At 47.2% G+C, this 26,623-nt stretch overlaps 1 protein-coding gene and 1 long non-coding RNA gene across 24 annotated transcripts in view; one reads left to right on the top strand and one right to left on the bottom strand.

Annotated features, from left to right (window-relative positions):
• SRPK2 (SRSF protein kinase 2) overlaps positions 1-26,623 on the top strand; it is a 255,065-nt gene that overhangs the window by 217,336 nt on the left and 11,106 nt on the right. For 15 of the 23 annotated variants that reach the window (XM_072791512.1, XM_072791501.1, XM_072791515.1 and 12 more), the window contains 7 exons: positions 578-1,060; positions 7,995-8,095; positions 8,212-8,319; positions 12,728-12,797; positions 13,407-13,499; positions 13,826-13,918; positions 22,949-26,190. In XM_072791512.1, coding sequence (XP_072647613.1) covers positions 578-1,060; positions 7,995-8,095; positions 8,212-8,319; positions 12,728-12,797; positions 13,407-13,499; positions 13,826-13,918; positions 22,949-23,133 — 1,133 coding nt within the window. In that variant the 3' untranslated portion in view covers positions 23,134-26,190. Of the gene's footprint in view, positions 1-577; positions 1,061-7,994; positions 8,096-8,211; positions 8,320-12,727; positions 12,798-13,406; positions 13,500-13,825; positions 13,919-13,949; positions 14,095-22,948; positions 26,191-26,623 lie in introns of those variants that run through there. The other 8 variants (XM_072791499.1, XM_072791514.1, XR_012014171.1 and 5 more) reach the window with 7 other exon arrangements.
• On the bottom strand, positions 8,248-9,886 carry LOC140613064 (uncharacterized). Its single transcript, XR_012014175.1, has 2 exons — positions 9,227-9,886; positions 8,248-9,052 (listed from the first exon to the last, which is right to left on the bottom strand). It is a non-coding gene; the product is annotated as an uncharacterized lncRNA (long non-coding RNA).

The following is a 26,623-nucleotide window of genomic DNA, read 5'->3' as shown; positions in this document are numbered from 1 at the left end:
GAAACCGTCTGCCACTTCATTTGTAAAACGAATGCCAGAAATATGTTAGTATTTTAAAACAGTTTTTTAAAAAATGGAAAATGTCTAACACCATGTCTCAATCATACTAATGATTATTCTTTATTTTTTAATTAACCTTTAACCTAATAGTAGTGTATTCACAGACATTTTCTGAAGATTGTAGAAGAGAGGGTAGAAGTAGAAAGGCAACTCTATAAAGAGTCATTTTCCTCCAAATCTAACTTTTTCTAATAAGAGTTAGCCAATTATTTACTGAATGAAAAAATGAGATCTAGAAAACCTATGATCTTACCCTGAGAACCAAGAGGTGCTTTGCTTTGTAGTACATAAATCAAGCATATTCGGGGGTGCCCAGCTGGCTCGGTCAGTGGAGCATGTGACTCTCTTGGGGTTGTGAGGTTGAACCCCACATTGGGGGTTGAGCTTATTTGAGGGAGAAAAATAACCCTAAATTAAGCCCACTCAAAATTGTCCCTTGTTGGAGGAAATATGTACCTAGTGCCACTGTGTTAAGGAGAGTAACGCATTCTGATTCTTAACCCATCAACTTTTTAAGGCGAGGCTGAGGACCAGGAAGAGAAAGAAGACACCGAGAAAGAAAACACTGAGAAGGATGAAGATGATGTTGAACAGGAATTGACCAATGCAGACCCTGCCTGGATAGAATCACCCAAAACCAATGGCCATATTGAGAATGGCCCGTTCTTACTGGAACAGCAGCTGGATGATGAAGACGATGAAGAAGAAGATTGCCCAAATCCTGAGGAATATAACCTCGATGAGCCAAATGCAGAAAGTGATTACACATATAGCAGCTCCTATGAACAATTCAATGGTGAATTGCCAAATGGACGGCATAAAATTCCTGAGTCACAGTTTCCAGAGTTTTCCACATCATTGTTTTCTGGGCCCTTAGAACCTGTGGCTTGTGGCTCTGCACTTTCCGAGGGATCCCCACTTACCGAGCCTGAGGAAAGCAGTCCATCCCATGACAGAAGCCGTACGGTTTCAGCCTCCAGCACTGGAGATTTGCCAAAAAGTAAGTGTCCTTCCCCGCCAGGTGTCTGCTTTCCGTGGTCCGAGTATCATAACCTTGACAAATGCTGTGAAGGGAATTGGCCTGGAGGTGGCCAAGTCATTCGTGTATGTATGCATTAACCATTTTCGCTGTATTACTTTTGTAATTCTGAATAAGTAATGTAATTTAAAATGTATTCTGTACCACTTAGGCTTTCTCTTGCATTCTGAATATCAGATCCCATTTCTGAGCTTTTCTTATTCCTTCTATAGTTAGTGACATCTGCAATTGCAAAAACCTTCCAGGTCCAGCAGCTTACATGTACGATAGCTTTTATAGAATATGTAGTTTATAATTTGTACTTCCATCTGATAGTGTTATATTTAATTTTTGGTTTTTGTTTTGTTTGTATTCAGGGAAATATACCGGCTCTTTGTATTGAGGAAGAAGTCTCATTTCATTTTGATGGTTGTTCCTGATTGTAGAACTCTGCAACTGAAACGTTAAAGCTATTTTAAAGGAAGTGGCATGTGTTTTTAATGTGATTATGACTTCTGTCAAACCCTTGAGAGTGAATGCCACATGACCTGTCCCTACCTGTGTCATGCAAAGGGGCTCCAGTAAGCAATCGCAGATGGTTTCCATTCTAGCCCACAGAGGAATAGCTCGGAAACCTCCTCTGCTCCCTCTGCTGACAAGAGTGTTTAACACATGATGAGTCAGTTGACCCAGCCCTGCAGATAGCACAGGGAATCCTGCAGCCCCTGGAGTCCAGCAGGGGAGACCTGCAGAGCTGTCTTTGTTACTTACTGGCTGTAGCTAATTATTCTAAAGATGTGGGTTGGTTTGTTTGTTGTTTTGGGGTTTTTTTTGTGTGTGTGTGATATCTTTTTTGTTTTTACTTGAGTAGACATATCCTATCCTGTTCCTTTTTACTTTAACCAAGGATCTTTGAAGGTGCTTATAAAATGTTTTCACACAGAAGGTAGGTTTACCTAGGGAAAGACTCACCTCTGTGTGTCTCCTTCACTCTCACACACTACTTCTGACACCTTTGGTCATCAAATGTGTGTGTTGGGGGTTTTCCGTACACCAGAAGCTTTTCCAACACCAGCTGGGTCTCCTAAAATTTATTTTTTTTAATTTATTCTTTCTTTTTTTTGTTTTGTTTTGTTTTTAAGATTTTATTTATTTATTCATGACAGACATAGAAAGAGAGTCAGAGACACAGGCAGAAGGAGAAGCAGGCTCCATTCAGGGAGCCCTGACATGGGACTCGATCCTGGGTCTCCAGGATCACACCCCGGGTTGCAGGCAGCGCTAAACTGCTGGGCCATTGGGGCTGCCTAGGTGTCCTACAATTTAACGTGATTTTGACGCTGTCTGGAGACAGCATCAGATTCCACAGGTTAAAGGCTCAGTTCCCACAAGACATCGTCATACACCAGTGGCAAGTCCATGTTGGCACCCGTGCTTCTGACCTATCAGCTGTGAATCAGAGGTTCCCATGGACCCCTGTTCAGGTTCAGTTAATTTGTTATAGCAGCTCACAGAATCAGGAAAAGAGTTCACTTGCTAGGTCACTAGTGTATTATGAAAGGATATAACTCAGGAGCAGGAGCAGCCAGATGGAGGAGATGCAGAAGGTGAGGCTTTTGTGCTCTTTCCAGGCCTGCCGCTTGCCCTGCAGTCTCTCACATATCCCTTCATATCATGCACACACGGATTCTTTGTTCTTCTAATTAACACCTTGGATTATGTCTTATAATCATTTACAGCTTCTTGTTTCCTGATGCCAGAATTGTCCCAAATTTGGTCCACGTGAGCCTTTTCCAGTTGTCTCTTTTGTCCTGTTGACATAACCCCATTTTTCTTTGTGTCCTTCCTCGCTTTCTAGAACCACATCCTCAATTCACAGTTTCTCTGCCCCAGGCTGGAGTCACTTTCTCAAAAATCTCCATTTTTGAGATTTTTTTTAACCTTTTATAGTGTTCATAATTATAGGAACAGTAGCATGTTAAATTTACAAATATGCAAACATTTTTTATCGATGGAGCAAACAGTGAAAAGTTCTGCAATCATGACTATGGCATAGCTTCTCCTCAGTTTATTTTCAAGCTCTAATAAAGACTGTGCAAATGCACTTCTGTGCCTTTCTGATGTCTTTCCTTCTGCTTGGAATGTTTTCTCCTCCGTATATCCATTGTCCTCTCAGCAAACTTATTCTTGTGCCGACCACCACTCAAACACAAGCCCTACGTGGGTTCCCCAGCAGGTCTGTTCCCTCTCCCCTCTTTACCTACTGCTCATGCTTTTCTTAACTGAATGGTCATTATTTCCACTATCTTTTTCTGCAGTGGGATGTAAAATCTCAGAGCACTGTGCGTTTTTATCTTTGTATCTTCAGCATCTAACTCAGTGCTGTGATAAACCTTTATTGAATAATAAACAAACAAATCAGTGATATCTGATTATATTCTTCTCCTCTTTGTCCCGCCTTTCCCCTTTCACCATCAGAATTTTATTCTGTCTAGCACACGCTCCATCCCCAGCACCCTTTCTGGTGCACAAATGTCACATCAGGGAGAAATAGGGGGTCTGTTTTTCACGTTGATCCAAATCTCTTCCCAAGCAGATCTTTCCAATATTGCTAAATTCTAGGTACACACCGGAGACAGGATCGCCCTATCTAATCACTTGTCTGAGGCGCTCCGTTTTGTTTCCTGCCCCAGAGGTGGGTGGTTGGCCTCTGACTACTGCGTGGACACCAGACAAGAGAAACAGGCTGTGTTCAGAGTTGCTGGAGATCCTTGTGTTACAGCAGAGTGCACACACATTAGGGAGTAGCTGAAGGCCAGACAGAGAGGATGGAGGGAAGAACTTCGGTGCAGGTGGAAGGATGTAGACTTTTCCCTGGAGTGACTGGGTAGCTGCTGAAGACTGAGAAGAGGAGGCAGGATTCCTTTTGGATTATTGGTTGCTGGAGTCACAGCATGCATCTTGGCCTGTCCCATCTGGTCCTGCTGGCTTTCCCTGCCAAGTAGTCCTCCTCACCCGACAGGGTACCAGGTGGCTGCCAGTTGTGGCTCCTCACTGCCTGGCCTGTCCTCTGAGGGCTGTCCAGAGAGAGCTTTCCAATGCACATCCTGTCATCTTCCCTACCTCTCCCTCCCAGGGGATGGACCTCCAGCCTGTTTCCACTCACAATAACACCCCGAGGCCTCACTCTATAAAGTTTATGAGCTCTCTGCAGAGCTCTCTGTAGCCCATTCGCTGGCAGCTTGCTCTCTGGCACAGCCCGCCCCTCACCCCTGCTCACTCTGCCCCTTCTGCAGTGGCTCCTTCCTCAAGTTTCCCTAAAGTACTAACTTGTTTCTGCCTCTTTGTATTTGCTGTGCCTTCTGCCAAGAGCCTCTTGCCGTTCATGTCTGCCGTTGTTTAGGTGCCTTCTCACATGTCACCCTCTCTGGAAACACTTCCCCTGCCCACCCTCCTCCTTGTTCATCTCCTTCCTTTGTTTTTCTTTTTTCTTTTCTGACATGGCATGTGACTCAGTCATTTTTATTTACTTTACTGCCCACACTCCTACTGATTGGTGAGTTTCCTAATTTGGGGTGTGGGTGGGGGAGCCTTACACGTCTGGCTTATGCTGTTCCCAGTGCCAAGATCGCCCATAGAAGGGACTCAATAAGTACTTGGTGAATGAATGGGCCAGGCTCAGGCATTACATCTCCCGGTGCTGCTCCTTCACGGCCCTGGCACTTGAACCTCTGCATGTAGAGAAGGTACTCGTGCCTTTATCGTAAGGGTGTTTTAAGGTACATAAAGAGTCCGTGTGAGCCCAGCACGGTGCCTTGCAAATAAGCGATGACGGCTGTCTTGTCACTTGGAGGCACCACCACTGCCATCTTACTATTTTCTAAGATTGCCTCACATGGAATGAAGTGTCACTTGGATGCCAGGTCATTGGAGGTAATTTACAGGCTCCAGTCCTTTCTGAAGTGGCCTCTTCCCACCTTTCATTCCCTCCTTGGTAGAGGCAGAGAACAAGGAAGGGCTGCGAGAGGTCACCACATTGCTTAGAGGAGGTGATCCAGTTCCAGGACAATGCAAAGTTGGTATGAATGCACAGCAAGCACGCGTGCCCCTGTGTTTGTTTGTTTATTTATTTGTTTGTTTATTTATTTATTTATTTTCTAAAGATTTTATTATTTATTCATGAGAGACAGAGAGAGGCAGAGACACAGGCAGAGGGAGAAGCAGGCTCCATGCAGGGAGCCCGACATGGGACTCCATCCGGGGACTCCAGGATCACGCTCTGGGCAGAAGGCAGGTGCTAAGCCGCTGAGCCACCCAGGGATTCCCTGTCCCTGTGTTTATTTTTTTATTATTTTCTGTCCCTGTGTTTAAATGGGCTTTTCTGAGGGTTGCAGTCAGGTACCCTAACCCAGGTAATTATCACACTGAGCAAAGGAAGTCAGAAATACAAGTAGGTCCTCCTTTAAAAGCCTCTTTTGTGTTCTTAAACAGTTAAAAGTTCTGAAATGAATCCCCTGTTACTTGGAATGCATTGTGAGCAGGGTCACTGTTTACAGACCTGAAACAGGAAGATAACAGCCTGTCACCAAAGAGGCTTTGTCTGGTAATCATAAATGAGGGGTGTTAAATGCAGAGAACCTGGATTGAACCTGTGTGATGGTGTGTCTCTTCAAGTGCATTTCCTCTAACCTAGTTGAATTCTGCAGCTTCTGGGAAGTGTATTTAAAGCACCTGGGAACCGGCGGTGGACACACCCCTTCTTCCACAGGCCTGCCGTCAGGCGCCAGCTTACTCTGAGTCAGAACTAGAGCTTCGCCCTCCTTCCTTAGACCTTTGATCTGAATTTGGCTTCCCCTCTTCTCTGCAGAGAGCCGGTGGGCCTTTGGTTCTGGCCGGTGGAAGCTCAGCCTGTGGTGGGGGTAGAGTGGGGGCTACTTGGCTCTCCGGTGCTGATTGGTGTTGGTTGGTTGGTTTGGGTGGGGGTGGCATGACCACTTCCTCTTCTTTTTTTTATTTTATTTTTTATTTTTTTTATTTTTAAATTTTTATTTATTTATGATAGTCACAGAGAGAGAGAGAGAGAGAGAGAGGAAGGCAGAGACACAGGCAGAGGGAGAAGCAGGCTCCATGCACCGGGAGCCCGACGTGGGATTCGATCCCGGGTCTCCAGGATCGCACCCTGGGCCAAAGGCAGGCGCCAAACCGCTGCGCCACCCAGGGATCCCCCTTCCTCTTCTTTCTTGAACACTGAGCCTCACAGAATTTAGGTCATTTGCCAGTCTTACGAGTCGTTGGTGTTAAAACTCAGATTTGAATCCAGTTCTGCAAACTTCAAATTCCACTTTCTTGCATGCTGACTCTCCTTGATTGAGAGACATGCAGGACTCCTCTGGCCATTTCTAGTGCTGCCCTCTATCCACTGGGTCAGCGTTCGTACAGTTCTGGAGCTCTGTTCTCTGCCTATCCCCTAGTTACTCTACGTTTTGCTTCCTCGTGTGGGTCTTTGCTGCCTGCCTTCCCGTCATTCCTGAGTTCCTGTGTGTGTTCTGCTGGCTCAGACTGCCTTTGGTGAAGTCCACAGTGGACCAGCATCTTTATAAAGAGGAAAGTGGTCGTAGGGCAGATGGCAAAAAGGGAACACATGAACCTGGCCCGCCCATGTCGATCCACAAGCTGCAGGAGGGGGCTTGAGGGTTAAGATGTTGGCCAGACTTCTTTGGCCCCTCTTGGGGAGCTCTGTGGGTGTCCCAGCTCCTGGGTGCCTTGCTTACTTGCTGCCCTGCTAACAGGTGAGCACAGGCTGGCCTTGCTGCTTGTGTGGGGATGCCAGGGACTCAGAGCCCCCTTGAGTGGCTCCACGGTGTGGGTATACCCAGAAGGCGGTTTGGTTGGCTTCAGCAGTGCCCAGTTTGGGGTGAACAGAGGGTATTTAATGTTCTGTGTTGAGTGGACTTTTCTGTTTAGTCTGTAAATACCATTTAAGAATTACTTCTGCAGTGATAAGAGCCTTGGTTACATCTCATCCCTCCCAAAAGTCCAAGCTTTTGGTCAGTGTAGGGATTGATGAAGATGCTTGCTTACTTCAGGATTTTCTGTCTGGGCTCCTCCAAGTTATTTTCCTTTGGCATTTGTCCCCTGGTTAACTGTGCTTGATATGGGCAGGGTCTGGGCTTAATTTGAGAAGCTTTTCGGGCCCCAAGAGCCCAGAGAAGCTTAATAACCCTGTGTTGGCTGATGAGCTCCTCTCAGAGTCCCTCTGGGGTTAAGAGTGGTCTGAGTATTTGAGGTCTGAGAGGAACATCAAGATTTGCCCTGTTGGCTGCCTCAGGAGACCTGTGTTCTGGAGCATTCCTTGTTCAAAGCTAAACCCAAATTGATTAGTTCTGGCCTTTAACCTGTATGTATTAATCAGTCATCAACTACCCCTTGAGATCTCTGTGCTCAGCCCAAGCAGGAGAGGTAGGTGACGCAGTTACCAGGTGAATTGAGCATCACTTACAAAGGGATTGGCCACCCAGGAACGTGTTCTCTCTACCTTCGTGTTTCACGTAGTGATGCACCAGTGAGCTAGATGTGGTTCATTGTGGGCTCTGAGGCAGTGAGGAGTGGCTAGAAAGATGCCAAGGGGAGGAGCGAAGGGTTGACCTAGGGATGAAGGAATCAGGGCTATAAGGAGAAAGAACAAGGCCAGGTCAGGGAGGTGTCTGGGCAGCCCAGTGTGTTCTCTCCTGAAATATCTTCTAGGGATGGAGACCAAGAATTTAAAATTCTGTTGAGTGCAATGTACAGGGTTCCAGGCCTAAGTGATCATCCCATCACTTTCCTAGAAAAGGAGACTGTGCCCGGCAAACATTGTGTGCACACATGCAAACCACTTATCCCAGGCACTAACTGTCCTGCTGTTTGCTCATGCCAGCAAAAACCCGGGCGGCCGACTTGTTGGTGAATCCCCTGGATCCACGGAATGCAGATAAAATTAGAGTTAAAATTGCCGACCTGGGAAATGCTTGCTGGGTGGTAAGTAGAGTCTTCTTTCTAAAACATTTTGATCATGATCACATATTAGAAGACACTTTATTTTTTCTTTTTAATGTCTGTTTCCCTCCATAGTAATACAGTCTGTTCCCTTCCAGCATAAACACTTCACAGAAGACATCCAGACACGTCAGTATAGATCCATAGAGGTTTTAATAGGAGCAGGTTACAGTACACCTGCTGACATTTGGAGTACCGCGTGTATGGTAAGAACGGCCTTGGCCATTTTCTTCTCTTGGCTCACCCCCTTAATGCTCACGATGCGGCCGTCCCACTGGTGCATGTGGTCTGAGTTTTCCTGACCGTGAAGTCTGTCCTCTGTGGGATGGGTGAGGGCAAGGCTGCTGTCTTGAGCGTGTTGTGAATTGGAAGGACCCTCAGGCATGTCCTTGGGTTCGGCTTGGTCGCATTTCATCTTGTGATAGACGGTGTCTTCTCAAGGCCCTCTTCAGCCAACGCCCCGAGCGTCACACCTTCTGCTCTGATGACAAAGATCACTCCCAAGTAATTCCTCCTGGTTTCTGAAGCTTGCAGGTCATACGCAGGTTTACCCTCTGCTCAAGCTGGGGGGGATGATGAAGCAGTGGTGTCTCTGGAGGGTTGTCTGAGGTAACCCTTCTTGGTGACCTTTGACAGACCTTATCTCCTTAAGGAGATGGAGTTCCCTAAGTGCCATCTCTCCTCCTATCTCTCCTCCTATAAAATCTAGGGAATATTCTGGCTTATTGCTGTCGGGCTGTCCTCTGACTTCCAGGACCCAGCAGCTGCGTGTGTTCCCTTTGACCGAGTCTGTTCGCATGGAAAACACGAAGGTGTTTCTCATCAGGTCCTCAGGGCGCCTCTTCTTTCACCCACCTCTTCCCTTTGGCTGCATCACAATTTTGTGACTAAACCTTGCCCCAAGCCCTCACCAGGGCATCTTCTTCTCTCACTGCTGACCTGTGAATTGATGAGCATGAGTGGCCTCTCGTCTCTACGCCAATTTCAGTTTCTCTTTCTTGGTCCTGTTCCCTAGCCGGGGCGTGTGTGCGTGTGTGTGTGTGTGTGTTTGGGGTACTGTTTCATGTTTTTCTTTCTTAATTCCACCCCTCCCAAATTCTCTGTTATACTTACAGTAAGAGGCTTTGTGTATAAAGCCTCGCACTCGTCTTCTCACTAGAAGGAGCAGTGGGTAATAAACGTACTCGTCTGTTATTCAGAGATTAACAACTCTTCGGAGTGCGCTGTGCTGCGTGTCCTCCGATGCCACAGTAAAAAGTGTGGTGCTAGATAATATGAAGAAAAGTAGATGTTTGTGTAAAGTTATCAAGATCTGAGGCAAGATGTGGCCAAATAGATCAGAAACAGTGTGCCTTTGTTTTCCTACTTTGCTCTGACAAATCATACCAGATAATAATTTTTAAAATAAAGTTTTTTGGTGAGTATCAAAAACTTAGGTCTTTGCTGTGCGATGTATGGAAAAGAATGGTGAGAAGAATTGGTGGACGTGTGATGGCTGCTCTGACCGTGGAGACTGTGGTGTGGGGAGGGACAGGACCGGGGGGTGGGTGGGGGCCCCGGAAGTGGCAGGAACCGAGGCTAGGCCAATGGGAAGTGGGGAGAAATGTTCCGTTTTCGGAATGTGGTGAGGTCAAGCCTTAGGTGTCCCTAGCGACACAGGAGGGGCCCTGCCAGGCTGCCCTGAATTAGACTCTGAGGGCTCTTTCAACTCTGAAACCTGTGCTTCTAATTTGGGGTGTTAAATTTTGATGATATAACCGGAAAACTAGGACAAGATCACAGAGGTAGGAGAATAATGTGGAGCCGTCGGTACGCTTTTGTGTCAGGTTGTGTGTCTTGCCTTCCATTAGGTAAGGACTTGTCCCCCCACATGGTGTCCCCATCCTGGCCGCTTCTCCTCCTGTGAACAGTGATACAGAAGTAGCAGACTGTCTCCTTCCTCCTTCCTCCCCTTCCTCCCCTTCCTCCCAAATTAAGCATAAATTCCCTCAGGGCTTCAAGGGTTACTTGGGGAGTTTTAAAACACTTTTAAAATCAGCTGATTGTTGTCATGTGATGATTCCCCCCCCCTCCAAGGGGGCAAGCCTTGTTCCCCACCCCTGCCTTCCATCCCTGAAGGCAAGGCTGAGAGGTCCCTCTTGTTTTTCCTGGAGAACCTGGTAAACACAGTGTTTCCCCATCCCATCCCTGTGTTTAAGTTTAGAAATACAACAGTATATTAAATTCATAATGCTAAGCTGTACTAAAGCTCCAGATTGTTCTTGGTGATGAGGCGTGGAGGCCTTTGATGACATAAATGGCAGTAAGTCTTGCAGAGGCTGCGGGGTTGAGAGCTCCCGTGTGGCAGGTGGTGGCCGTGCTCACTGTTGGGCGCCCTTTCTGTTGTCAGGAAGGAGGGCCACAAAACGAGGTGGAGTAGGTGAAATGTGTCACTTGTTGAACCTCTTTTCCTCTTCTTGAGTTTTGGGGCTCCTCCAGATGTGGAGTGAGGGCTGAGGCACTGCTTGCTTGCACTTGTGTGTCGGGGCCCCAGAACAGGTAACTTCTGCGGGCTCCCTGGTGAGCCCCAGTGAGTGCCATAGAAACCAGGAAAGCCAGTCTGACCCATTTCACCCAGCTTCCTCAGCACCGCTCACACGCCTGCAGACAGAACAGGTGACCTCACTGCTTCAGAATTCGGTTCCTTGGGGTGGGGGAACCTTGGTGTGCAAGTAACAGGTGCCTGGTCTCAGAACCTGAAGAGAGAATTTGGCCCAGGGGAGAGTCCTTGTAGGGAATTTGGTCAAGCACAGCGGAAGGAATGCCAAGTTCCCAAGCGTTACAAGTCCCAGTATTAAAGTAGTAATAATAGTAAGGTTCTGTCGGGAGTAACTTACTGAGTTCAAGGCCATAATCTTTCATAGTTTCTTAGCTGCCCACCTGAAAGCAGCCGACATTTCATTGTAATGCCTGCACCTGCTGTTGATCTTGTCCTTTTGTTAAGAAAATCTTGTCACTCTTCAGAGAACTAGGACCAGATGAGGACCGGAGGGCCTCCTCCATCTTACCTCTCCTCTTCCTTTTTTCTTTTAGATCATTTCTTTGTGGGCTTCTTAGATTTGAGTGTTTCATTGAAAATACACGGGTGCTAATCAGAACGGCCATCTTTCAGAGAACACTCAGTTGACGTGTCTTAGTGTTTGGTTCTAAGAAATATATTCAGCCTGACGGAAATGTTTGAATGAGCAAGGGCTCCAGAGCAGGGTTAAGGAGCCTCTGTGGCACTGTCCTTGGAGCCTCCGCAGCGGCTTCCCCCGGCTTCTCCACGGGGGTCTCTCCTTTTCCTCATGGCTCGTCCCAAGCCAAGAAGACTCTCTGGACATTCACCATGAAATCTGATTGTTCCCTTCGGATTTGTGGCCACGAGTGAGGTTTTGTGCCCTGACCCAAGATCGGTGTATCTTGTTCATTGTGTGGAGGGGAGAGGCCCCAGGTGAGGACCTTCCCTGACCAGCTTTCTCTGAGACTGGACGTGTCTAGGCCCTGCAGGATCCCGAGTTCTTGAGCTGGTGCTCTCACAGGGTAGCTGACAACCATCTGGTTACCCCACCTCCCTCCTTTTTTTCATTCTTAAAAAAAAAAGTGAGGCGCTGTGGTCATGCCCCAGCACAGCCACCCTTGGTTCTTTGAAGGCAGTGGTGGAGAGCCCCTCCTCCACATGTGCTCAGGGACAGGGGGTGGAAATGGGGGGATGCGGGGAGGGCAAGTCCCCGGGTGCCTTTCAGAACAGCAAGCTCCAATACAGAATTGAAGTATGGGAAAACCAAAAATAGGATTTAGCCTTTCCTTTATTTAAAAAAAGATTTTAAAAACATGGTATTGGATCCTCAGAGCAACAGCAGTTACCATCTTTATATATGTTAGCAAATTAAACTCATGGCCCTGAGGGGTTTTTTTGAGAACAAGGGGAGAAGACTGCCTGATAGAAATGGAAACGGGGCCTCTGCGCCTTCCCCTCCAGGCTGGCTGCTGGAGCAGGCAGTGGCAGCCCAGGAGGCAGGCCAGCTCTCCCTGCCTTCCTTACCTGGCTCTTTCCACCCCAGGGCACCAAGCAGGAGCCACAGAGCCTTCTTTGTGGCTTTCGATTTCCCTTTGGTTAGCTCAGAAATGAAAGAAATGAGACACAGAACACGGTTCTTGGTTACTGAGACATGAGAGTCTTCGCTTCACTTGCTCTCGGGGCCAGATGAGCTTGTAGGTTGAGAGAAGGCCTGAGTCGGACCTGGTCCTAGATCAAGTCTGGGTCCCGCCATTCAGAGTTGGGGTGCGGTCCCCCGCTAGGCCTGCACACGGCTGCTTGCCAGCGTGCTTCCTGCAAGATGAGGGGTGTACGCAGCCTTTACATCCTCCGGTGGAGGAGATGTAAGAATTTTTCTCAGACTTCTTTGAACTTTTTGGAAGGAAGAAAAAGGTTGGTGTTGAGTTCTTTTAGAAGGCTCCTTGGGTTGATCAGATCCTCATAAACGTCTCTTGTACAAGGAGAAACAGTTGCTGCCTCGGGGGCCACTTCCCAGAGTGGGAATGTCATCTGTTATCTTAGCGTGTTATCTTAGCGTGTCATCTGTTGTGTCCTAGGCATTTGAGCTGGCAACGGGAGATTATTTGTTTGAACCGCATTCTGGGGAAGACTATTCCAGAGACGAAGGTGAGTATCACTCGCTGCTGAATATCTCAGGCTGGGTCTCCGGAGAGGCCTGAGCTTCTGGAGAGGAATGTATTCCTGCACTGAAACAGAGCTGTGTTTTGGTTTTCAAACGCCCAGTTCAGATGCTCTTCCTTGGGCTTGGAGCCCCCTCAGGCCTGATAGATGGGCAGCTTTGTGGAGAGCCCTTGGCCTGAACTTGCTCGGGCCTGGCGCCCAGCGGCCAGGAGACGACAGGCTGTAGGAATTGCAAAGCCTTTCTGTGGTCCTTTTGTCCACTGATCCACTGCCCATTTCTCTGTCCTGTTGGGGAGCTGAGTTGAAAACCTGGGAATTCTGGCTTGAATTCCATCTGTAAACCTGACCATCTCCATGCTTATTTGCTTGCAATGCTGGGGTGGCCTGGGGTGAGCTGGCACAGTCACCGTTAATGCTCCAGATGGTGCCTGAGGCCTGCCAGCCCCAGAAGCCTCTGCATGAATGTGCTGCAGACATTGTTGATTTGAATCTATTTCTGATTTTTTACTAATTTCAATTTTTTCCCCTCTTCTTTTATCCCATCCTTCCCTGTGCCCCTCCCATTCCCGTATCCTTTTTTTCTCTCCTCCATAGACCACATAGCCCACATCATAGAGCTGCTAGGCAGTATCCCAAGGCACTTTGCTCTGTCTGGAAAATATTCTCGGGAATTCTTCAATCGCAGAGGTAGTACCTCTTCTTTTTGAAAAGCGCCACGATGCAGACAGAAACGGGATAGCAGCTGCCTGTAGCATTAATGGAGACAGAGCTGTCTCCTAAATTCAAAGGCAACCTAACAAAATTCCCACGCTGATTTAAAAATTGAGAGGGAAGGCCACACTTGCCCTGTGCTGTGGTCACCCCGTGCATCCGGCCACACCGGCAAAGCCCGTGCTTGGATCACGCAGGTCGCGCTCTGTTTCTGTCTGCGCGGGCGGTAGCAGTGTCTGCATGCAGTGTACTGATTCAACTGTCGTGTGTTTCTGTTTTGCTGGCAATGTTTCCCAATGCAGATCACATAGCATTGATCATTGAACTGCTGGGGAAAGTCCCTCGAAAATACGCTATGTTGGGGAAATATTCCAAGGAGTTTTTCACCAGAAAAGGTAACGGTATTTATGCAACACTAATTTTCAGCATAATCCTCCCCCCAAAGGAGAAATTGTGCATTCACATTTGGGCAGTGGAGAAAGACCTGGACCCTTGCAGGTGGGAAAATCTGCTGAAGAAAGCTGTCAAGACCTAAGCTTGAACCATCCCGTGTCTGTGGAGTGTGGATTTTGTAAGAGCACAACCTTCCTGAAACCCTTGGTCTCCTCCCCACCTCCCTCTCCTATTCTGAGCCCAAACTGTGGATTTGTGGATTTGTAAAAAGGAGTGGATGTGATTTTTAGGGACCAGCTACACTTGACTTTGCGTCTTCCACGCTGTTGTTCGTGGAACTGCAGGGTTTCTGCCATGGAGCAGAGGCAGCCTAAGGACTGGACTTGACGAACAGGCCTCCGTGTCACCTTGGGTCTGTGTGAGCTACTTCCAGAGTGGGGTGTGGGCCCGTGAAACTCTACGCCCCACATGCATAGAAGTCTGGCTTTTTTCTCTTGCATTACTCACACTGCATTGTGGCTGATTTACTTGAATATCAAGTAAGGTCTGTCGATCTTCCCTTGATGTGACCCTAAACAATCATTCCTTTGCCATGTTTAGTCTCTAGTTTGTAATCAGTATTTTAAAAATACCCAGAAGCCCCAGGAATTTAGTGTTAAAAGGACCCTTTCCCACTGCCCTATTCTTTTGTGTGAACATGTTGGGCCTCTTGAATCATGTTTTTCCAGCTCAGATTTTTTGGAGGGGAAAGGGCTGCAACACACTTTAATAATAAACATTTGAAGTTGGTTGTGAGCAGGATATAGAGTTTCTAGAAATTTCTGAGGGTCCTTGGTATTCTGTTCCTCTCTGCGTTAGCCAGATTTAGAGAACTGGTTTTGACTTTTTATCTTCCTGTGAGGTAAGGTATTATTTTAGAGGAATAATCCTTTATTATACCTTTTGGTGATGTTGAGCTGATCGGTTCTTGTTTCATCCTCTACGTATCCCTGTTAAACACACAAAGTTTGAGAACTAACTGTGCCGAAGCTGGTAGTTTCCTGTTCCACTTCCTCAGGGGACAGTGACCACAACCCGCAGCTGTCCTGGGATCACCCAGTGGGCAATCTCGAAAATATGTAACCAGATGCAGTTATTTTCTTATTACCTTTTAAAGACTTACTACCGGAGAAAAGATTGTTAGGGAGAACTGTCCTGTAGATAGCCTGTATTAATTTGAGTTCCAAGAGCCTACCTGATCTTCGAGGCTGGGTCACACGGCCAGGTCCATGCTTCCCCTCACATGTGGGCCCCAGTAGGCCTGAGGGGCGGTAGGATGGCTTTGCCGCTGAATCATGTTTAGGGACAGAGCTGGGGTTTGCGCATGCTTTGAGGCTGGCTGTGTCTCCACTTCATGTCCCCTCTGAACCTCCATTTTCCCCATCGGGGTGGGGCAATTTCAGGGCGTGTGGTTGTTCTAAAAAAGTGTAAGAGTTGTCTGTGCAGTGCATGGCACCATAGTAGGTCATGTCATGTTTGCTAAGGCAGAGTTATAAACGAGAACACTCTAAACAGGATGAACTTCTAGACAGTATTACTGAGAGAGCAGACTAAGCTTCCATAGGAAATTTCTAGAAAATGTTACCTGAAAATACTTGGGGCAGGGGAAAGCTCAGGATGATTATGGCTCGGGATTCATTGTGGCCTGAGGAACTCTGTTCTAATCAAGGCAGACCCCTTCTTCATACTTGAGGATGTCTCCAGAGCCCGTGAGAGATGGCCTGGCCCCAGATGACGTGGCTGCACATGACTCGGTGCGGCGAGCGTCCAGCCCCCGCTGTCGCCGTTGTGTGATACGGGCTTGGAGGGGAGGGTGGGCCAGGAGCTGCCGGCCGCTGCTGTGAAAGAGGGGATATCACTGACCTGCTGCTGTAGGGCAGGGGCAGCCCTCAGGGCCCGGGACCGTAGCACCTGCTCCTTTAGCCAAGCGGACGGTCTGCATAGGCGGATGCACAGGTTCCAGCCTCACGCACAGTGGGACCAACAGCCCTGACGGCACACGGGGGTACTTGCTTTCACCCAGCTGCCGCCGCCTGTCCTCTGCAGCAAGGAGCAGCAAGGCTCTGCGATTCTCTCGGTCCACTGTCCGTGGGGCAGGAGCCACATACTGTGCATGTGGGGCTGGGGTGGGGGGGACAAACGGAACGGACCCCAATGGTAACAAAATGAAGTCCTGTGCTCTGGTTTGTTCCTGGAGGCAGCTGCCCCGAGCCACTTGTGCCCATTGGGCTTTGCCTGCGCCCCAGGCCACTGGGGACCGCACCTACTGGGGAGCAGCTCAGACCCGGCCCGGGGCCTGGAACCCTTGCTGAGGTGAGCTGATACTGGGTGGTGGCGGCTCTGAGCTTGGAGCCCTCCGCCCTGTAGCCCTTCATGCTGGAGGGCAGTGGTCGTGCGGCCTTTCCGTCCGCTGCTCCTGGGACTGCTCGTGGTCTGTGCCCGACCACTGCCCACCCCCTGGTGGGAGTACCGGGTGCTTGCCTGGCTCCCGTGTTGCTGGGTCATCAGGTTGTTAGTGTGCGTGGGCTTTAGGCCTGCGTGCATGGGGACTTTTTTTTTTTTTTTTTTTTTTTTTTTTTTTTGAGGAGCTTGTTGGACCTGGAGCATTAAATGCATTTGGCATCCTTGGTAAAGATAGACTGAAAATATTGTGACGTGGTGTTACTTTTTTCCTTCAATTGAATATAAAGGAGAGTTTGTGACGAGGCAGGAAATCCTCTAAAATGACTGGGAATTGGGACTTAGGTCCTGATCATTGTTTGTTTATAATAAGTAGAGATGAGAGGGGATTTAGGGTTTTTACAGAAATCACAGAAGCAGGATTATGATGAATAAGGGCCTCTCATAAAAATAGATTTCACCACATCCCCCAAGATGAGGGGAATGATGTGTTGTTACATTAAAGATGGGTTTTGTCCTGCCTCCCCAAGTGACTTGTGTGAATATCCATTTTGGAAGTAATGAAACTTTAAATGTATCCATTGAAAAAAATTATTTTAATATCTTTGTGCCAGAATTGATAAAAGAAAAATCAAAAAGTTAGGAAATTGCTTCCATGATCTTGGAAAACAGCCAGCAATTGAGAGGGAGTGAACAGCGCTCCTTGTCCTCCTGGGCGGGAGGCAGGGCTCATCCCCACCTGGAGCCGGGGACAACGTCGGCTCTGTGTTCATTTTCACATCTTCTTACTTAAAAGTGTTACTAGTTTTATTCATTTCTTGGCCCAGAATTTTTAAATGGAGCTGGATTTTTTGGCAGAGGAAATAATTGCTGTTCTCACCCTGTTAAGGTTTAATAACCAGCAGGTCATTCCTTGGGATGCAGACATTAGCCACCAGAGATCATCCATAAAAGCCGTCTTGGTCAGTGTGTGGAGATGTGCCCCAGTAGAAATAAGCATCTCTTGAATTTTGTCCTTGTTCTGTCCTATTATGGTCTGAAGTTGTGTCCCCCCCAAATTCCTAGGTGGAATCCTACCTGCCCCCAAAGGTGATCTTAAGAGGTGGGGCCTTTGGTAAGTACATAAGGTCATGAGGGTGGGGCCCTCATGGACAGGTTAGTGCCCTTGTGGACAGGACCCGAGACGGCTCCCGGGCTGCGTGTGCCTTGTGAGGAGGACGCGAGGAGTCTGCGCCCCGGGAGAGGCCCACCAGAGCCCAGCCCCGCCGCAGCCTGATATCAGACGACCAGCCTCCAGAACTGCGGGGAATACATTGTTCATTTTTATTTCTAAGGCACTCGGTTGTATTTTGTGATGGCAGTGAAAGCAAGCTAATAAGACGCGTCCCCAGAAGAGGGATTATTCTTCCAGAAGTGTCCCAGGCCTCAGGTGGTGGTGGCACAGACAGCGCTGTCAGGGGCACGCTGGCCTGCGCCACTGACCAACGTGGTGTTGACCCATTGGCGGCCATCACTTTAGTAAGACTTTGCTGAGAATGGAAATATCAGAGGGGTTTACTATTTTTTTTTTTAATTTTTATTTATTCGTGAGAGACACAGAGACCCAGGCAGAGGGAGAAGCAGGCTCCCTGCGGGGAGCCCGATGTGGGACTCGATCCCAGGACCCCATGACTTTAAAAACTGGTTTGATGCTGGGTAAGGCAGTCCAGTGTGTTAGAACATTTGGGAGTGATATTTTGTGCTGGACCAAAGACCTCAAATTGCATTTGGAAATTTCAGAGCATGGGCAGCGCAGTGCCTGCAGGTCCCCTGTGATGGGCCCCCGATGGGTGAGGCTCCAGAGAGCCTCAGAACTGAAGGGGACTCTCTAAAAGAGGCGCCGTGTGCTGCATTCTTAACCTCTAGTGTTTGAGATGAAAATTGTTAGAAGGATTTTAACTTCTCTCTAGAATCACCCCAGATCAGCAGATGGTCACGTTTCCGTGAAGTGTGAAGCCCTTTGTGGGCGGTGAGCCCGAGTGTGATTGGCTCGGCCTCGGGTGGCGGTACTTGTCAGGCTCTGCCGTTTGCCACCTGCCAGCCAGGTGCCAGCAGGCGCCAGGCGCCGGCACAGGGCGCATCTCCGAGGGAGCTGGACTCGGTGCAGATAACTAGAAGAGGTTCCTCATGCTAGGGAGTCTGAAACTCTCAAGATGTGAACTACTTTAATTAGTTTCACTTTTTTCATTTCTGAGTTGTGAGGATTCTCTATGAGATCAGGGGCTCGCTGTGTCTCATTTGCTGCGGGATCCCCACAGCCTGGTGCAGAGTGGACACAATAAGTGCTTATTAATAAATTTAAAAACATGAATCCGTGTTCGGTCTTGGTTTTGGAGGGAAGCCTTTATGAGCCAGAAGCAGTGGTGCTGTGTCCCAGCCCGCCTGGGAGGGCCCATGTGGCACCCCTGCGGCAGCCCTGCACCCTGTTTGCAGGCTGCACGATCGAGGCCCCCCCCAGCTAGGGTCAGGGTGCAAGACAGGAGGGTGCTGTAGTGATGAGACCGCGCCGTGGAGGCAAACAGTGGTGACACTGAACACAGCAGACGTTTTGGAAAAGAGCAGCCCATGGGCCACAGCTGGTCATAGGCCCGAATCAGTGTTTTTAATCATTTCATTTTGAAGTTGAGCGTATCATGCCAAGAAAGTAGTGAAATTGCTGCTATAACAGGTTCAATTACGTTCTATTATAGTTCATCCCATTTATTCGTATCATTTATTATGAGCTGCTAATTAGTGGAGTGTTTGTTTTTACTGCATGCATTAACGGTGTTGGAATTCTTTTAAAGTCATTATTTTGTTGTAAGGTTTATACTTTTTTTTTTTTTTTTAAAGATTTTATTTATTCATGAGAGAGGCAGAGGCATAGGCAGAGGGAGAAGCGGGCCTCCCAAGGGGAGCCCGATATGGGACTCGATCCCTGGACTCTGGATTACTTCCTGAGCCAAAGGCAGATGCGCAGCCACTGAGCCACCCAGGCGTCCCACGGTTTGTACTGTTTCTAATAACAGCTTTATTGAGATGTAATCTAGACCCTTCACCCTTTTAAAGTATACAGTTCAGGGCAGCCCGGGTGGCCCAGCGGTTTAGCACCGCCTTCAGCCCAGGGCCTGATCCTGGAGACCTGGATCGAGTCCCACATCAGGTTCCCTGCATGGAGCCTGCTTCTCCCTCTGCCTGTGTCTCTGCCTCCCTCTCTCTGTATCTCTCTTTAAATAAATAAAATCTTAAAAAAAAAAAATAAAGTATACAGTTCAGTAGTTTTTAGTGTATTCCAGAGTTGACGCGGCCGTCAGCACTAGCTGGTTTCAGTGTCTTCTTTCTCGACCAGAAACCGGGTGCCTGTGGCACTCACCCTGCTCTCGCCACCTCCCCTCGCGCCTGTGGATCCGCTCTCTGCCTCCTGCAGTTTCCCTGTTTGGACGGGTCCTATAAACGGGATCGTGCAGTACGTGGACTTGGAGATGGTTTCTCCCAGTTCCTCTCGCGTGTGGTGGCGTGTACAGTACCCTGTGCTGTGCCAGGTGTGTGTGTGGGTGACCGTGTTTGGTTTCCCCACTCATCAGTTGACAGGTGTCAGCTTATCCCCCATCCAGCCCATCCGCCTTCTCTCCACCACCCTCAGCGTGTTCTCTGTCACTAAGAGTGTCCCATGGTTTGTTTCCTTCTCTCTTTTTCCTTTTCTTCCCTACTGCTGTTTATCTGTTTGTTTTCTTAAATTCCATGTATGAGTGAGCTCCTACCTGATCAACTGTTTAGAAGACTGTGTTTCGGGATCCCTAGGTGGCGCAGCGGTTTGGCGCCTGCCTTCGGCCTAGGGCGCGATCCTGGAGACCCGGGATCGAATCCCACATCGGGCTCCCAGTGCATGGAGCCTGCTTCTCCCTCTGCCTGTGTCTCTGCCTCTCTCTCTCTCTCTCTCTGTGACTATCATAAATAAATAAAAATTTAAAAAAAAAAAAAAAAAAAAAGAAGACTGTGTTTCGTATTGAATTGAACACAGTAACTTGTACATGTGATCGTAGGGCCTGGGCCAGTTTACTTCCTGGCTTTTTTCTTGGCATTAGTTCTTCCAGCTATCTACATGACCCACATGTCTGTTGTGTTCAGAGGCAATTCGGTGTTGTTCCTGCGGTGTTATTGTGTGTTCAGTACCAGTTGGTGCTCAGGACTGTGTTGCATGTTGCATGTTTTCCTGTTACAGCGTCTTTGCACATGGTTGTGTGGGACTACCTAGCCAACGGAAGTTAGGTATTTTAGTCTGTACGTTGGAAATAAATGTGTTGGTTTCTAGCTAGTGAGGTATGAATAAATAGATTTTTTTGGCCTTTCGGCTGTGTATTGTTTTCGTCACTATTATTCAGGTTTTAAGGCATCCAGCACAGTAAAGCTGCTCTCTTTTCATAAAAGATTGTACTTAATTTGATGCCTGTTGATGAATTTTAGTTTAAAAGTGGCACCCCCTGACAGAGCTTCCTCCTCAGTCTCCGCAGACACTGCAGCTCGGCAGGTGCGTCCATTTAAACCCACGGCATGTTTGCTCTGGGCCAGAACAGATGAAGGTCAGTGGTGGAGGGGTCTCCCTTTCCAGAGAACTTGGTTTTAGCGTGTGATGTGTGATGTGAACTTCCCTAGTGTCCTTTATCCTTGCTCCGTTGAGAGCCACAGTCCCTAGAAAACCAGTAACGAAGCTGGTGTTTGGGGGCACCTGCTTTGCATCTTTAAGGGCGTTTTGAAAACTACTCTTGCGATCCGATTCTTCTGGTACCAGACATTGTGCCATATAATTTCACTCCATGTTATTAGGTAATATTAAATAGTGTTCATCAAGTAGGTGTCCGATGGTTGGTTGGTTGTTTAGCCACCATTTGCCTATCACCAAGCATTTCACAAGCACCTCTGATTTTGCAGTGTGTGTGTTTGGGGTGTGGGGTGGTGGGTGCTAGGGTTTATTCTCTTAGGCTGGATTCCTAGAGCTGGAATTTCCATATTAAAGGGGATGAACTTCCAGCGATTGCTCAGACTTCATTCCCAGTGACACGATCTTCCTTCCACAGGGGGGAACACTTTCTCCCCTAAGATGTCAAGTCCACTTCCCTCATAGAAGTAGACCTGACCTACAGTTCTGTAACCACCCTGAGCTCTAGCCTCCGTCCTCAGATGATTTTACACACTGTCTGACAAGAAACATTCCCTAGAGTTTTATTAATTCCAAATTCTGTGTACTTGATAAGTACAGCACTATAGAGATACCAGCTCATAAGAACAGAATTAAAAGAGCATGTGAGCCCCCCAAAAAAAAAAAAAAAAAATCCTTGTGCATGAAATTATGGGTCATTTTTTCTCGTTTTTAGTCTCCTGTAATGTTCTTTGATTCTCTTTGTGATTAATGGAAGAGGGGGTGGTCGGTGGTCTAAATGGAGATGCCTCAATGGGTGAGCCGGCCCAGGCATCCTGAGACGACCCTGGACGCACAGCACGGCTCGCCTCTTAGTGCATACCGTGAAAACCTTCACTCGTGGCTTAGCGGAGCAAGGGGAAGGGGTGAGGAGATGGGACGTACGGGGGGTGTGCGGCGGGTGCAGGCCTGGCGCTCTGGGCCGGTGCGCGGGGAGCATGCGTGAGGCCGCGAGTGCCCACAGGCCTCTGCACGGACAGGCCTGGGAAAATTTCTGAGTGGAAGAGGAAGGGATTTACTCCTAAAGGGTAACCTGACCTTTTAGTAGTTTGACCTGAAGCAACTTTTTCCCCTATTATGACAAAGGCTGCCTTGTCCTCGGACCATCTACATCGCTGTGCGTCACCATCAGGTCAGCCAGGGTTGGTTGTAACCTACTCTTTTTACGTTGCAGCCAACACGCTTTCAGAGTTCAACCTCAAGCTCTGACGTCCTGACCTCTTAGACCTGTCCCCGAGCGTGTAGAAATGAGCGCTGTTTGATTCAGGTTGGCGCTGAGCTGCGCCGCCCCGTGCGGGAGCCGCTGGTTGCTTGTGGCCCGTTACAGACAGACAGACAGACGGACCCTCGCGTTCCTCCCTCGCGCTGAGCACCGCACGTCGGGCTCGGTAGTCACGTCTAGGGGGCAGCTACGTGTCGAACAGTGAGATAAAGTCTGTCTGTAGCATCAGAGAGATTCTCCGAAACAGCACTGTCCAGAGGGCAAGACTCCTTTCTCTGTGTGGGTAACAGCAGAGGGGACGGGCCAGGGCTCTGTACGCAGCTTGAGCTTCTCCTAAGCATGTTTACAAATTGTAGAAGACCCCACAGTGGAGAGAGCGTGCCTTTGTCATTCTTTACAAGTAAAAGACGTGGGGTGGGGACACCTGGAGGAGCCCGGGACTCTTGATCTGAACCCCCTTACTGGCACTTGCCAAGCTTCCATGAAATGCGACACAGCCTAGAGACCTAGCGGTTGCTGCTTGAGGAGAAGGCCAGCCTTTCCTGGCGTTGCTTAGTGTCGGGCAGGTAGGTGTCCGCCTCCTTGAACACCTGGCTGCACCACCGGCGGGAAGCGCACACCCGAGCTCTCCTGACGGTGCCTGTTTCTTCCCTGTAGGAGAACTGCGGCATATCACCAAGCTGAAGCCCTGGAGCCTGTTTGATGTCCTTGTGGAAAAGTATGGTTGGCCCCATGAAGATGCTGCACAGTTTACAGATTTCCTGATCCCAATGTTAGAAATGGTTCCAGAAAAACGAGCCTCAGCTGGCGAATGCCTTCGGCATCCTTGGTTGAATTCTTAGCAGATTCTACAAATCGAGCATTCTGAGCTAGCAAATGTTTTCCAGTACATTGGACCTAAACGGTGACTCTCATTCTTTAACAGGATTACAAGTGAGCTGGCTTCATCCTCAGACCTTTATTTTGCTTTGAGGTACTGTTGTTTGACATTTTGCTTTTTGTGCACTGTGATCCTGGGGAAGGGTAGTCTTTTGTCTTCAGCTTAGTAGTTTACTGACCCACTTTCTTCTGGAAACAATAACATGTCTCTAAGCATTGTTTCTTGTGTTGTGTGACATTCAAATGTCAATTTTTTTGAACGAAAAATACTTTCCCTCTTGTGTTTTGGCAGGTTTTGTAACTATTTATGAAGAAATATTTTAGCTGAGTACTATATAATTTACAATCTTAAGAAATTATCAAGTTGGAACCAAGAAATAGCAAGGAAATGTACAATTTTATCTTCTGGCAAAGGGACATCATTCCTGTATTATAGTGTATGTAAATGCACCCTGTAAATGTTAATTTCCATTAAATATGGGATGGGGACTCAAATTTCAGAAAAGCTACCAAGTCTTGAGTGCTTTGTAGCCTGAGTTGCATGTAGCGGACTTGAACTGCTCCCAGGAGCCGTGCAGACCTTTCATTCCCTAACAGTCCTTTTTACATTGGATTTTAAACAAAGTGGCTCTGAGTTATGTCATTCCCTATATGGCACTTTAAAGCAAGAAAAGACACGCTTTCATTCTGAAATACGTATTATAGTTTTGGCACTCCCATTCATATTTTTGCATATTTTTAAAAGTACTTTAAAGGAAAAAGCAATTTCCCTTTAAAAATGTGATAGCCCGGTACCATGTGGTGTTGCCTCCTCCAAACACTGTAAGTTAAACTCTACATAGATTAAATCGGACAACAAAACCATGTGCAGTGTGTGGAATGAGAAAAAAAAATATATATCTATATTTTTTGGAAAAGTTTGCTTGTGTTTGTCCAAAACCCAGGTATGGTATGTAAGTTAGAGCAGCAGGCACGATCCTAACATCTGCGAGGTAGCAGGGATCACGTTTCTGTGTGGCTACGATAGTTTTACTAGCTTTTTCGTTGTCTTCCCATGCATTGAAGTTGAGAAAATGATTTTCCCTTTGCAGGTTGCACACACTTTTGTTTATGCATTTCCTTAAACTTGTAGAATCCAGGACACAAACCATAGTAGGCAATACCATTTTAGAATGTAATATACGGAGGTCTCTCTAGCCTCTTTTAGAAGTCAGTGGATTGAATGTCAGGTTTTTTTTAAACTTTCACATTCATTAAGGTGCCTCGTTTTTCTTGACTTTGTCCATTAACATTTATCCATATGCCTTTGCAATAACTAGATTGTGAAAAGATAACAAGTGTTGTAATAATAATCCATTGTTTGAGGTGCTTGCAGTTGTCTTAAAAATTAAAGTGTTTTGGTTTTTTTTTCCAGACATTGCCTTGGTCATTGGCCTGTATTTGAAGCGATAGAATCAACAAACATTTGCTCTCCTTTTAGTGTAGTGTAGCCCAAACTAAAGAAAGCATCAGCATTCCTGTCGCAGGAAACTAGTTGTAGAACATGCATTAAGACTTATTATAAGGAAATCATTCATTGTTTTCTAAGAACAGAATGTGGGTTTAGAAGAATTGCTGTGTCGTACAGATTCACTACCTAGAATTGCAGTGATTCTTTTTCATTCACCTTCTATCAAAAAACAAAGGAGTTACATTGTGTTTGGGCATTGCACATTTTTTTAAATCTTCTTAACAGTATTCATCTTGAGGGAACGAGACACAGTCCTTTCAGGAGTTAGCATGATGTCACATGTGGCTGTGAGACAGAACATAAGCACTTCCTATGCATCGTGCATGCTAAGGGTTTCTGACGAGGCTGTAGGTTACGGAGTAGGTTCTACGACAGACACCATGTCCGCAGGGACCGTCCTTACAAGAGCCACCAAGTACGTCTTTGTCTTCCCTAACTCTGAAGCATCAATACAGGGTTTATAGCACACGTGAATGAAATTTATCCAATGCAGTTCCGGCTCATGTTAGAAAATAAACTAGATTGTTCGGAATTTGTAAAGATCTGTCCCTTCTAAATTTAAGAGCCTCGCTGGCTCTTAAGAAAATTGTTCTAGAAGGAGTATACATTTGTATTAGAAAGGAGTATACATTTGTATTAGAAATAGTGTGGTTTTTAGCAGAATCTTGGTGGCTTGATGATAAAGAACACGTGTGAGCTGAGTGCCGCAGCCAGCTCGCTGGTCCGAGGGAGCGTCCTGGCTTCTCCTCCCATTAGTCCGGGTCAAGTCTTCACGGCAAAGGACAAGCAGCGGATCACACACGTGATTTCAGCAGAGGAGAAGCTGGCTGCCTGGAGAGTAGAACTGCCCAAAGGCCGAAAAAAGCAAATTTAGACGCTTCAGGAAAGCATGAATTTTTCAGGTGAAAACTGATTTACTAACTTGCTTCTTCCTGTACCCGGATCATACTAACACGATAAACTAGTTTCTCCTTGGGTAGAGAACTCCAATTTGTATTCACAATTGAGATTATTCCTAAATTCCCCTTTTTCTTCCAGTAATGTTTTTAAAACTTTAATCAAGTTTTGGCAGAGACCGTATTTGAGAGTGTGTGCGCCCTTCATCAAGGAGTCCGGGAATCCCGCGAGGTCCTGCAGGTCATGGAGAAGCTTCTCTATCAGTTATTTGTATAGTAGGCAAATTTATAACTGAGGAACTTAAAGTCCTTAGAAGGACAGTCTTTTTAAAGAGGTGACCAATGCTGCTCGCTGTGCTGATGGTTAACCACCTCTGTTCTGTGAAACCGCGGGGCCGGGCGAGATAAAGCCATGTTTTCTTAGACAAGCGTGTCCTTAATGAACACCTGTGAGTAGAACGTTGTTCGCTAAAGTCAAGAAGGGCAAAGTTGACCTAAGTTCTCTTAAAACTTGAAGCTGATTAGAATTGAGTCCTGGACGCAGCGGTCTTCGTGTACTGTCATGAGCTGGTTTTCAAAAGGAAATGGAAATTAAAGGTTACTGTAAAACCTGACTTTTCATTACTGCCAGATTTTATCCAGTCATTCTTAGTCTGCTTACGGTTTTCTCCAGTGCACAGAGGGTACATGCTGTGCCAAACTATGTCAACTAGGTGAAAACTGGAAAAATGTGTTTGTGTCATTACTTCCGGTTATACTTAATTCTCCTAAAGGTAGAAGACAAAAGATTTTATTTTCCCAAAACAAAAGCTAGCATTGGGTATTTCAGCGAAGTGTCCATTTGAGAGGCTACTTTCATTTCACTTGAGAACTCAAAGCATGCTGCTTTGTTCCTTTTAGTCTTGTATGCCCGAAACGAACTCCGAAGATCTACTACTTTCTTTTTAATAGTATAGCTAGATAGTAAACGTTAATTTAGGGTTTTCAAGTAATTTTGATTGATCGGCAAGACCCTGTAGTCCTGCGTGCGCTACAGGGTACAAAATG

The sequence above is a fragment of the Canis lupus genome, chromosome 21 (genome assembly GCF_048164855.1).
Source record: "Canis lupus baileyi chromosome 21, mCanLup2.hap1, whole genome shotgun sequence".
Lineage (NCBI taxonomy): Eukaryota > Metazoa > Chordata > Mammalia > Carnivora > Canidae > Canis > Canis lupus.
Note: the sequence above shows the minus strand (reverse complement) of the source record. Positions and strands in the feature narration are given on the sequence as shown.